At 39.9% G+C, this 12129-nt stretch overlaps 1 protein-coding gene across 6 annotated transcripts in view; it reads left to right on the plus strand.

The window, feature by feature from the left end:
- Positions 1-10444, plus strand: part of SPATA45 (spermatogenesis associated 45) — a 30711-nt gene extending 20267 nt beyond the window's left edge. For 3 of the 6 annotated variants that reach the window (XM_042976702.1, XM_042976700.1, XM_042976698.1), the window contains 2 exons: positions 4267-4580; positions 10379-10444. In XM_042976702.1, coding sequence (XP_042832636.1) covers positions 4304-4580; positions 10379-10398 — 297 coding nt within the window. In that variant the 5' untranslated portion in view covers positions 4267-4303 and the 3' untranslated portion in view covers positions 10399-10444. Of the gene's footprint in view, positions 1-29; positions 118-2470; positions 2496-4265; positions 4581-10378 lie in introns of those variants that run through there. The other 3 variants (XM_042976697.1, XM_042976703.1, XM_042976699.1) reach the window with 3 other exon arrangements.
- The last annotated feature ends 1685 nt before the right edge of the window (positions 10445-12129 follow it).

A 12129-nucleotide genomic window follows, 5' to 3' on the forward strand; every position in this document is an offset into this window, starting at 1 on the left:
GAATACAACAAAGTTGGAATGGCTTAGCTCATAATGTCCCATCACCAAGGTAATATCTCAGTGGGCTGATCCAAACCAGTGGACTTCAAATAGGCTTTGGGTTGCTGTACATTAAAGGTAATTTATAATAACATACCTGTAGAAACAGGAGTATATTTTCTACATCTATGCAGTTGATTCTTGTTTTTGCAGTTATGTTTATAGTTATGTTTATAGTTATGTTCTATAAAGTGGCCCCAAGTATTGAATTAGCAAATACTCAGTCAATTGCTCTTAGGGGAAATACAGGGATAGGTCCTTGTGAGTCTCTGGTAATAAGATTTTTGTCAACCAATCAATATATAACCTTATTTCATGTATGTATCTGTATGTATAATTATTTAATACATACTGTTGATTCATTAACATTGAACTCACAACCAACAGCACTATACATGCTTGAACAAAGCTTATCTAACACACATAAGGCACATTACAGCCTTCTTGCTGCTTAGGAGCACTAGCCAGCACTTTAGCACTATACTTGGGGAACATTCTAAAAAAAAAGAAAAACAAACAAACAAAAAACCCTAGTAATACTAAACAGATCAGGAAAAGGACACTTGTTTATAGGATGAAAGCTGAATCAAGAAGGCGGAATGTCCCCTTGTTTGACCTTAGCTGGGAATATGCACATCAAGGAGACTCAGATTTTTGCTACTCTGTGCATTTCTGGGAATGACTATTAAAATGCCACAAGTATTGATTTTGAGATAACAAATAAGTGTTTATGAGTAGGCAAATTTGCAAAGGTGGAATTCATGAATAATGAGGATGTACTGTATATACATGCTTAATATTTTCAAAGTCCTTTATTTTTTATTTTTGGGTTTTTTTTGCCTATTTGTATTTATTTATTTCAAAGTTTTATTTAAATTCTAGTTAGTTAACATACAGTGTAATATTGGTTTCAGGAGTAGAATTTAGTGATTCATCGCTTACATATAACACCCAGTACTCCATAACAAGTGCCCTCCTTAATACCCATCACCCACCCACCAACCCTTGGTTTGTTCTCTATCACTAAGAGTCTTTTATTGTTTGTTTCCCTCTCTCTCTCTCTCTGTTTTTCTTTTCCCTTCCCATATGTTAATCTGTTTTGTTTCTTAAATTCCACATATGAGTGAAGTCATATGGTATTTGTCTTTCTCTGCCTGTCTCGTTTCAATGAGCATAGTACACTCAAGCTCCATCCATGTCATTGCAAATGGCAAAATTTCATTCTTTTTGATGGCTGAGTAATATTTCATTATAAATATATATACCACATCTTTATCCATTCATCAGTTGATGGACATTTGGGCTGTTTCCATAGTTTGGCTATTGTTGGTAATAAGGCTATAAGTATCGAGGTACACACACGTGTGTGTGTGTGTGTGTGTGTGTGTGTGTGTTTTGATTTTTAAAAAGTAATCTCTACACCCAACAAGGGGCTCAAACTTCCAAACTGAGACCAAGAGTCACATGCTCCACCAACTGAGTCAGCGAGGTGCCACTCAAAGCTCTTTAAAAAGTCATATGTTTTTTTTAATTTTTAAAAAATTTTTATTTATTTTTGAGAGAGAGAGAGAGACACACACAGCACAAGAGGGGGAGGGGCAGAGAGAGAGGTAAACACAGAATTTGAAGCAGGCTCCAGGCTCTGAGCTGTCAGTGCACAGCCTGATGCGGGGCTCAAACTCACAAACCGTGAGATCATGACCTGAGCTGAAGTTGGATGTTTAACCAACTGAGTCACCCAGGTGCCCCTAAAAAGTCATATGTTATACACCTTATTTATCTCCACTTAAGAGACTGTAAAACTGGGTGAAGTAACCATAGAAACCATCCCGTTACTATGTCATACACAGAGTCAGTTTCATAGGCATGTGACCTCTGCACTAACACAAGGCCCCCATGTTCAAAAGGGCCCATGAATTTTCAACAGGGCCCTGCAATTTCATTTTTCACTGGGCCCCACAAATTATGTAGCTGGTTCTGGCTGCATGGCAAGTAAACAGATTAATAACTGGAGGGACAAACAAACAAACCCAAATGAAAAAATATTGTACATCCAGCTGAACAAATCCCTTATTTCATTGTGCCTGATATATTAAAGTTACCATTTATTGAGGATTGGCTATATTAGGCTCTTGTATGTATTAAGTTATTTAATCCTTATGACACTCTGTGAGTTGGGTATTATTTCCACTTAACATACAAGGAGAGGCACCTGGAGACTCAGGGGTTAAGCTTCCAACTCTTGATTTCTGCTCAGGTCACGATCTCACGGGTTCGTGAATTCTAGCCCCACATCTGGCTCTGCGCTGACAGCACGGAGCCTACTTGGGATCTCTCTCCCTCTCTGCCCCTCCTCTGCTCACTCTATCTCTCTCTCCCAAGATAAATAAATAAACATTAAAAAACTAAAAACAAAAAACAAAAAGCAAAACAAGGAAACTGAGGGCCCAGAGAAGGTAACTTAACTGCAGTCATACAGTTAGCGTAGCTTGAATAGGGACCAAATCGGACTCAAAAATTCATGCTCTTGCTGTTAGACTCTTACTGTGTCTAATTTTAGTTGGCTCCAGTTTCCAGGTAATTTGTAATGAGAGTTTAAATTTTGTGATCTCCTCAGTGAGCTTTTAACTAACATGTCTAGATTTCATTTGCAGTAAACATGTAATGGGCTTTTAACAGAATATAAATTTAGCTCGAAAGTACGTAAGAGACAATTACCTTGTTTTCTTTTCTTTTTCTTTAGTCATGTCCCAATTTGATTTCATTTGTACATCTCCTAGGCAGGATAAACAATCAAAGTGTTAGAGGAGATATAATTTAAAAAGTTTAAATTCTGATCACCCTCACTTTCTCTGAAATTAATGTTCAGTTAATTCAAGTTGAAAATACTAAACACCTCTAAGTAGTCCATTGACAAACTTAGTTAATACTTTAAATATTTTAAACTTCTTTCATAAATTTAACATATTTGATTTTTTAAGTACTTCACATGCCTGAAAAGACAAATTTATAGCCCTAACAAGCAAATTCTTCGTAAATACTTAACAACACTTTATGTTTTTAAGTTCATGTCCTGCCATAGCCAATTTAATGTCTTTTTTCTGTACTTTTTAAAATAAATATTGATTTATTTTGAGAGTAGGAGAAAGAGAGAGAGAGAATGAGCAGGAAAGGGGCAGAGGGAGAAGGAGAGAGAGAAAATTTTTAGCACGTTCCATGCCCAGTGCAGAGCCTAACACAGGGCTGAATCTCACAACCCTGAGCTGAAATTAAGAGTCAGATGCTTAACTGACTGAACCACCCAGGTGCCCCTGTACTTTTTTTTTTTTCATGTTTATTTATTCTTGAGAGAGAGAGACAGAGCACAAGCAGGGGAGGTGTAGAGAAGAGGGAGACACAGAATGTGAAGCAGGGTCCAGGCTCTGAGTTGTCAGCAAAGAACCTGACACAGGGCTCGAACCCATGAACCACGAGATTATGGCCTAAGCCAAAGTTGGACACTTAACCGACCGAGCCACCCAGGGCCCCATCCCTGCACTTTTTATTTTTTTTTTTAAATTTTTTTTTCAACTTTTTTTTTTTTTTTTTTTTTTGGGGGGGGACAGAGAGAGACAGAGCATGAATGGGGGAGGGGCAGAGAGAGAGGGAGACACAGAATCTGAAACAGGTTCCAGGCTCCGAGCCATCAGCCCAGAGCCTGACGCGGGGCTCGAACTCACAGACCGCGAGATCGTGACCTGGCTGAAGTCAGACGCTTAACCGACTGCGCCACCCAGGCGCCCCTCCCCGCACTTTTTATAATAAAATCCCTTTAGATATTTATTGGGAAAGAAACATCCAAAATGTTAATTTCATTGTCTCTAGACAATGCTACCTTATGCTTTTCTGTATTTTCTTAATTGTCTACAATGACTATGTATTATTTTTATAATCAAAATAAACAATGAGAGTTCCTAAAAGCAAGAATCAATACATAGTATCAATTTCAAAAACAAAATATCTTTTCTTACTACAATCCTCTTTTTATGATTTTTTTTTTCTCCGAAGAAACATCAAAAAACACAAAGACCTTAGGAAACAATAATAAAAATGGAGTGAGATGTGGGGTCAGGGGCACAGTGGTGGTGGTATTTTACAGGAGGAGAAGAAAGAACTGGTAAAAACCTGATGGTGAATACTGGCTGCTAGGTCAAGCAGCAACTGATTGTATTTTTTCATTTGTTTCAGATACTAAGAATCACTTGACGATTAGTTTGTCACCATAATGACCTCTAAAAACAGAACCAATGAAATCATTAAAAAACTTAAAGCTAGCAAAAAACATCTCCTGGAGGAGATAAACGAAAAGCGTGACTCCAACTGCTTTGTGGAAAGAAGCAATCAAGTCAGTTTATTGAGAGTTCAAAAGAGGCATTTCAGTGGTGCCTACCAGTCCTTTACTCACACCCAAATCAAAGAACCCGTTCCTGACAGTGGCAGGAGCTCCTGGGTCACACTGAGTCTCCTGGTTCACACCGAGAAAAAGCACTTTCCTGCAAAAAGTAAGTTGTTATGTATGGTAGGATTCCATCCCCAACTGACAGGAGGGATTTATAAATAAACTTGAGGAGAATTTCTGGGGCTGAGAGAGGTTCAGTAAGTATCGGTTCTGGGACAGTTTAAAGGAGGTCTGTCTGAGGTGAAAAGCATCAGTAAACTAGGTTAGTGGATATAAGATCCGCTGTAGACCAGAGATTTTCTTTTTCTTGTGCTTCCAGAATCCTGAGCTCCACCTCTCGACTGACTCATTCCGTAGGCCCTCCGTTGGTCCTAGAATCCGTGTTTTCATCAGGCTAAGGGAATTTTGATGCTGAAGGCCCGAGAGCCATATTTTGAGAGAAGTTGTTATAGATAATTATAATAGCCCACAAAAGCTCCAGAGACTACCTATCTCACCAATTTGTTGCCTGTGCAAAAATTTCATGTACAAAATTGAGATACAGTGGAAGTGATTTTGATGACAAATATCAAACAAAAAGCCCTGATTAACAATAGTACAATGTGGAGGGAGGTTGGTGTGGGGGTTGATGGTGGTGGTAGTATTATTTCTCAGGAGGAGGAAGAGAAAGAGTAACCATTTTTGATTGTGAATACTTGTTTCCAAGTCAAGACAAGCATCTGATGGCATTTTTTTCATGTTTAAAAAAAAATAAAGCTGGGGCGCCTGGGTGGCGCAGTCGGTTAAGCGTCCGACTTCAGCCAGGTCACGATCTCGCGGTCCGTGAGTTCGAGCCCCGCGTCAGGCTCTGGGCTGATGGCTCGGAGCCTGGAGCCTGTTTCCGATTCTGTGACTCCCTCTCTCTCTGCCCCTCCCCCGTTCATGCTCTGTCTCTCTCTGTCCCAAAAATAAAAAACGTTGAAAAAAAAAAATTAAAAAAAAATAAAAAAAAATAAAGTAGAGTGTAATTGTATTAAATACAAACAACACGCGATTAAGTTAGATCTGCAACAAGAAAAATCAGTATTTTGGAGATTTAACTTCTTTGATGAGGGGGTTGTGACTTTACATTTACCCCCATGCTCTTGGTAAGTGGTGTAAAGAGGGTGATACAGTGTGGCATTGAAAACTGACGTTCTTGGGGTGCCTGGGTGGCTCAGCTGGTTAAGCATCTGACTTCAGCTCAGGTCGTGATCTCGCGGTTCGTGGGTTCGAGCCCCGCGTCGGGCTCTGTGCTGACAGCTCAGAGCCTGGAGCCTGCTTCAGATTCTGTGTCTCCCTCTGTCTCTCTCTGCCCCTTCCCCACTTGTGCTCTCTCTCTCTCTCTCTCAAAAATAAATAAAAACATTAAAAAATTAAAACAAAAACCCTGAGATTCTCCATTGTGCTTTAAAGTTAATCTGTAACAGCCATGTGTTAATTTTACTCAAAAAATAACTCTTTACAAGGGCCTTTAGTGTTCCTAATTCTAAGTGGATCTGCATAATCTTTTATTCTGCTTGAATTACTCAGTACTAGGTGAGTTAAACCACATAGAATTGGTTAGGCTCACAAGCTTAATAGTGGAGGGTAATATCCACCTTCTATAACAAACACAGTTTACCATTTTACACGAATACACATGGTTTTCTAACAAATATAATTTCCATAACCAATATTAATGATACCAAAGTTATAAGCCAATAATTCTGGAACATTAAATCTTACAGAAAAGCTCTTTGTTCTTTTAAATAAACAGGCTTAAATAGAAATTCAGCATTATGATGACAAGATACAGAATAAGCATGGAGTTAATTGAAATGTTCTGGTAATTAGCATGTAAATGCATGCTTTTTCTTTTTTAGTCTAAACTATTCATTCTTAAATGGTGGTGTGGGAACCTCTGAGTATTCAGGTCTTTTTCAGGACCCCACAGGGTCAAAGTTTTCATGAGGATGCCGAGATATTATTTGCCTTTTTTACTCTCATGGGAATACATTGGAGTTTTCCAGAAGCAATGTGATGTGCAATCACATCATTCTTCTGACCATTAAATGGAATGTGGGCTTGTATTCTTAAGTTTTAATTTTTTCCCCTCAGTTTACATTTCTAATGTAAATATTGAGAGGTACAACACCCATGAACAAAACCTTGATAAAATCTTCAATAATTTGTAGGAATATAATGGATCTTGAGACCAAAAAGGTTGAGAAACACTTGTTTGAACAAATGGTAGGTAATTACTGACCCGGTGCTGTTTATTCTCAAGCTTATTAGAATTTTTTCCCATGGTTTTCTCATTAATCTCTAATTAAAAATCAAGGTCTTTGGCTTCAACTTTAATTTTCGTCAAGGATAAATAAGAGATATTGGGGCTTATTTATTTTTTATTTCCACAAGTAGAAAGTGCATGGATATAGAGAAGGGCGCTAACATTTTTTTGAGTGTATACTTTATTCTGAATACTGTTAAGGTTTGAAAAGGTCAACAATAAGACCCTTCTGTTCCTGAGTTTATATCAATTGACAGATAGTTGGAGGTTAAAATGTTGGCTTTGTTACTGGAAAACTATTTATATTGGAGAAACTGGCTTAAAAGCAGTGAACGGTGAACTCACCCCAAGAGAGAACTTGCCCCATTCCAAACCAGAAGTTTGGCCCTGCCACACTAAACTGAGAACACAGATATATATCAGAGAGTACCCTCTCCCCCAGGAAGCCAACAGATGCAAAGAGAAAATCCTCATTTGTAAAATAAGGAGATGGGACATTACTTATAAAACATGATGAACATATTACTGCAGTAAACCATTCACAAATATGTACTCAATTAAATGATAAACACCATTAACTGTAAAATAACATCCTTTTTAGATAAGATTACCTGCTTCTGATCAACTACACTTAGTTTTTAGGTGATCTCAACGCGACAGTTTGCTGGTCTTCAACCTGTTACAGGACTTAAAAATACCATCCTAATTCTGATGACTCCCACATTTCTATTTCTGGCCTTGACCTTTCTCCTGAGTTTGAAACGCATCCATGAGGACTTCCACCTCTACTTGATATCTCAAATTTACCATTGCCAAAAAGAATTCCTATCCTCCGCCCCCAAACATACATACTCACCCCTTCCCCCTCCTCATTTCAGAAAATGGTCAAAAATCTAGGAGTACGTCTGACACTCTTCTTTGTCCCACATTCCACATCCAATCTGTCTGGAAGTCCTATCAATTGTTCCTTCAAAATCAGTCCTGAATCTGACCACTATCACCCTGATTCAATCCATAATCATCTCTCTCCCAAAGTAGAGCCAGCCAGCTGTCCTCCCGCCTCTGTGCTTGCTGCCTCCCACACTTCTTTACACAACAGCCCGAGTGATCTTTTTAAAACATGTATTAGATACGTTATTCATTGCTCAAAACTGGTCTATGGTCTCACAGCACACTTAGGTGAAATCCACACACCTTCTCCTGTGCTTATAGGCTCTCAATGAACAAGCCCCTAATTATCTTTTCATCCTTATCTCTCCACTGTCCCTGGCCTCATTTCACTTAACTACCATGGCTTTCTTCCTGTTCCTGGTGCATAACATTCTGGTTCCCATCTCAGGGACTTAGCACATGCCGTTCCCTCTGCCTGGAGTTCTCTCTCTTTCCCTCACTTTATTGAGATCTTTGTTCAAAATCCAATTAATCAGGAACCATCCTATATAAATAGAACTCTCCAATATCCTGGGGCACCTGGGTGGCTCAGTCAGTTAAGCTTCTGAATGTGGCTCAGGTCACAATATCCCAGTTCAGGAATTCGAGCCTCACATTAGGCTCCCTGCTGTCAACACAAGAGTCCGCTTTGGGTCCTCTGTCCCCCTCTCTCTCTACTCCTCCCCTGCTCATTCTCTCTCTCTCAAATTAAAAAAAAAAAAACAACACTTTAAAAGAACTCTCCAATATCCTGCAATACCATACCTGGCTTTCTTTTCCTCCGTAGGGTTAAGCAGAGATGATGTCTGTTTTTTCACTGCTTTGTCCATTCTATTCCAAGAATGGTGTCAGACATAAATTAGGCACATAGAAAATATTCATTTGGTAGTCGAATAAATATTAGGACATAGTATGTATTTTTCCAGAAGTCATGGTAAATCTTACCTCGTTCCTCTTGAGACCCGTAGTCGTGCTCTTGGGCAATGGCTCACAAACTTAGAGTCTCCCGGGGCACATTTGTTGCTGTAGAATAATCTTTAGAAATGGAAGAAGATAATAAGAAGGTACGTTTTGCTGGACCTATACAATAATTAAAAATTTTTAATGTTTTATTTTAATTTTGAGAGAGAGAGAGAGAGAGAGAGAGAGCATGAGTGGGGGAGGGGCAGAGAGAGAGGGAGACACAGAATCTGAAGCAGACTACAAGCTGTCAGCACAGAGCCTGACGTGATGCTCGAACCCATGAACCGCGACATCATGACCTGAGCTAAAGTCAGATGCTTAAGCGACTGAGCCACCCAGGCGCCCCAGGATGTATACAGTAAGAATTAGAAAGCACTTTACTCTTTTCCTTTATACATACCTGTGTTAGAGGAAGAAACACATTCATTCAGCAAATTTTTAGGAGTATCTACTTTCTGTCAGGCACTACTCTATGTGCTTGGCAATACAGCGATAGAGAAAACCTCTGCCTTATAAAACTTAGATTTCAGTAGGTATTTGAGTGGATAGATGCACGTATTATAAGTGGGTAAGTGCTATGGGGAAACATAAAGCAGGAGGATGGGAAGTGCTAGGGAAGGGATGCATGGGCTCCCAGAGCATGGGGTTGGCATCCGGGGCACGTGGGACAACCCAGAACTCCTGGCTTCTTTGTTTCCCCTTTGTTTTTATTTTGTTATTCTTATTCTTATTATTTTCGTCGTGCTAAGTGTGCTTTTTAATCCCCATCACCTATTTGACCCATCCCCCACTCACCTCCCAGCTGGTAACCGTCAGTTTGTTCTTTACAGTGAACAGTCTTTTTCTTGGTTTCTCTCTCTCTCAGAACTCCTGGCTTCTTGAGGTAGCCCAAGTAAACAGGGAAAAGGAACAGAATGAGATTGGTCTTAATGGTCTCAAGCGGTGGTCAGGCCATGAGTGTTAAGGATGAGAAGTGTTGGGGATTTTGCTAAGAGCACTTGGGACTTCTGGGGACTCCTCTTTGCTTCTATCAATAGTGAATGATAGACCAGGGAATGAGTTTTCTTAGCCAGAGATCTCCAAACTCTTTTCAGTCTTCTAGTTGGAGATGTGGAGGCCGAAAGAGGGACAGTCTTACGTAAACATACAAGCCTTCAAAACAGAAGATGCAGGTATTTTGGTTCAGGCTGTTATAACCAGTTACAACAGACAGGGTGGCTTAAACAGCAAACGTTCATTTCGCACAGTTCTGGAGGCTGGAAGCCTGATTTCGGGATGCCAGCACAGTGGGGTTCTTGACAAATGCCCTCTCTCTGGCTCGGGGGGGGGCTGTTTTCTTGCTGTGTTGTCACATGGCAGAAGGAGCTAGCTGGCTCTTTGATTTCTACTTCTAAGAGCGCTAATCCCATTTATGAGGACTCCACTCATGTGACTTAATTACCTCCCAAAGCCCCCATGTCTTGACTCCATCACATTGTGATTAGGGCTTCAACATAGGAATTTGGGCAGGAGGACAAAGACATTCAGTACATTGCATTTGGATTCAAGTTCTGCTTCTGCCATTGACTAGTCTCACGCTTTTAGTCACTTAGTGTTTCTAAGCCTTACTTTCTTTACCTGTGAAGCAGTACTCATCCTGTCTGCCCTCAGGGTTATTTTGGAACTATAAAATGTAGCATACGTGGTATAACAAATACTTCTGATTTTTTATTTTTCAGATAATGCCATATTTGGATAAAGTGCATCTCCAGAGACACACAGAAATACAACCTCTTTGATCCTTCTTCAATGTCTGTCTTATTTACAAACATTAATTATAAAAGAAACAAAAAATCATTAACCAGATCACCAAGAAAACATTTTATTGTCACATAAAACACATATATATTTTTAAAAATTTTTTAAATGTTTATTTCTGAAGGAGAGAGACAGAGCATGGGTGGGGGAGGGGCAGAGAGAGAGGAAGGCACAGAATCTGAAGCAGGCTCCAGGCTCCGAGCTGTCAGCACAGAGCCTGATGTGGGGCTTGAACTCACAGTCTGTGAGATCATGACCTGAGCAAAGCGGATGCCCAACCACCTGAGCCACCAAGCACTCCACATAAAACATATTTTTATTCATTCCATCCCATTATTTAGACTTAGATGTTTTGAAGAGGTTTTAAGTGATTAAAGATAGTTTCAAAGATGAAGATAGTTTACAGTGATCTTCTCTTTTAAATTTTTAGAAGTTTATTTATTATCCAAGTAATCTCTACACCTAACATGGGACTCAAACCCATGACCCAAGATCAAGAGTCGCATGCTCTTCCAACTGAGCCAGCCAGGTGCCCCTAACCTAAAATGTTTAAATAGTTTGTTTCTGAAATTAGTAGAATATGTTGACCAATTCTACTAATCAAGTTGAAGGCTAAAGTCAATGCTTGCTTCTATTGCTAAATTGCATTAACTTACTCTGTTAAAGCTACCATTTTGGTAATTTGAATAAGTACCTACTTGAGAAGGTAATATTAGGTACCTATAGAGAATTTGTCCTATTTCATTGCCCATCCCCAAAGTGGGCACAGCTAGAGTCATCTCGTGGCCAAATCCTATTTGGCTACTGTCACCTTTGTGTCATTATTTCCTGCATAGCAGACTAATTTTCAAATTTTAACCTGGCTTGTGTTCCTTGTGGTAGTTTGAGGTAACAGCCTCTTTTATTCTATTTGGTAAGCCAAGCACTGCCTGGCTTCTTGGCATTTGTCTCTACATCAGTGAAATATTCGCCTTGTATTTGGTGGCCCTTTGCCTCCACAGAAAGCTCAGATTCATAAGCCAAGGCGTTTTAATATTGGAAGGGATATGGATCCTACCGGCCTAAATCCTACCTCAGCTGTGGCTACGCAAGGGCGCAGCGGACAGGATTCATTACCTCTGAGAGTGCAGTAAAAAGCCAGACTCAAAACTAATTTTTTGCTTCTCAAAAAGCAAACACCTAGTGTCACGAGCTATGAAGGGTTAGCCTACCAAGCTTCATGAGCGTTGACAGAGGACAGAAGACTCCTGGCTCTGAGGCAAAAGACTCAATTACGCAGAGCACAGCAAGTAGCACAAGCCTCATGTTTAGGTTGGTCCCCCCTTGCGCTTCCCCACCCCCTTCAAGGCGATGGGAAACTGTTCAGATAATGCCACACACAGAGGTTTTGCCTCACACCCAAGGACCCCTGCGCTTAAGAAACCCAACCTTTATTATACTGCACGGTAAATGAACCTGCCCTCTGTTACAGTGAGAGACATTATTTCTGTCATCCAAGGTCCTTGACTACAAACATCCTTGAAGAGATACTCTAGAACAAAAGCTATCAGTGCCTCTGCTCCCAAGACATGCAGAAATGTGAGAGACCTATGGAGAATTATCTCCCAGCACCTAGCAGCCCAAATAAAGACCATCAGGTAAAACATTATTCCTTGGGTCTAATCTAAGATGA

This window comes from Panthera tigris, chromosome F3 (genome assembly GCF_018350195.1).
Source record: "Panthera tigris isolate Pti1 chromosome F3, P.tigris_Pti1_mat1.1, whole genome shotgun sequence".
NCBI classification, from domain to species: domain Eukaryota; kingdom Metazoa; phylum Chordata; class Mammalia; order Carnivora; family Felidae; genus Panthera; species Panthera tigris.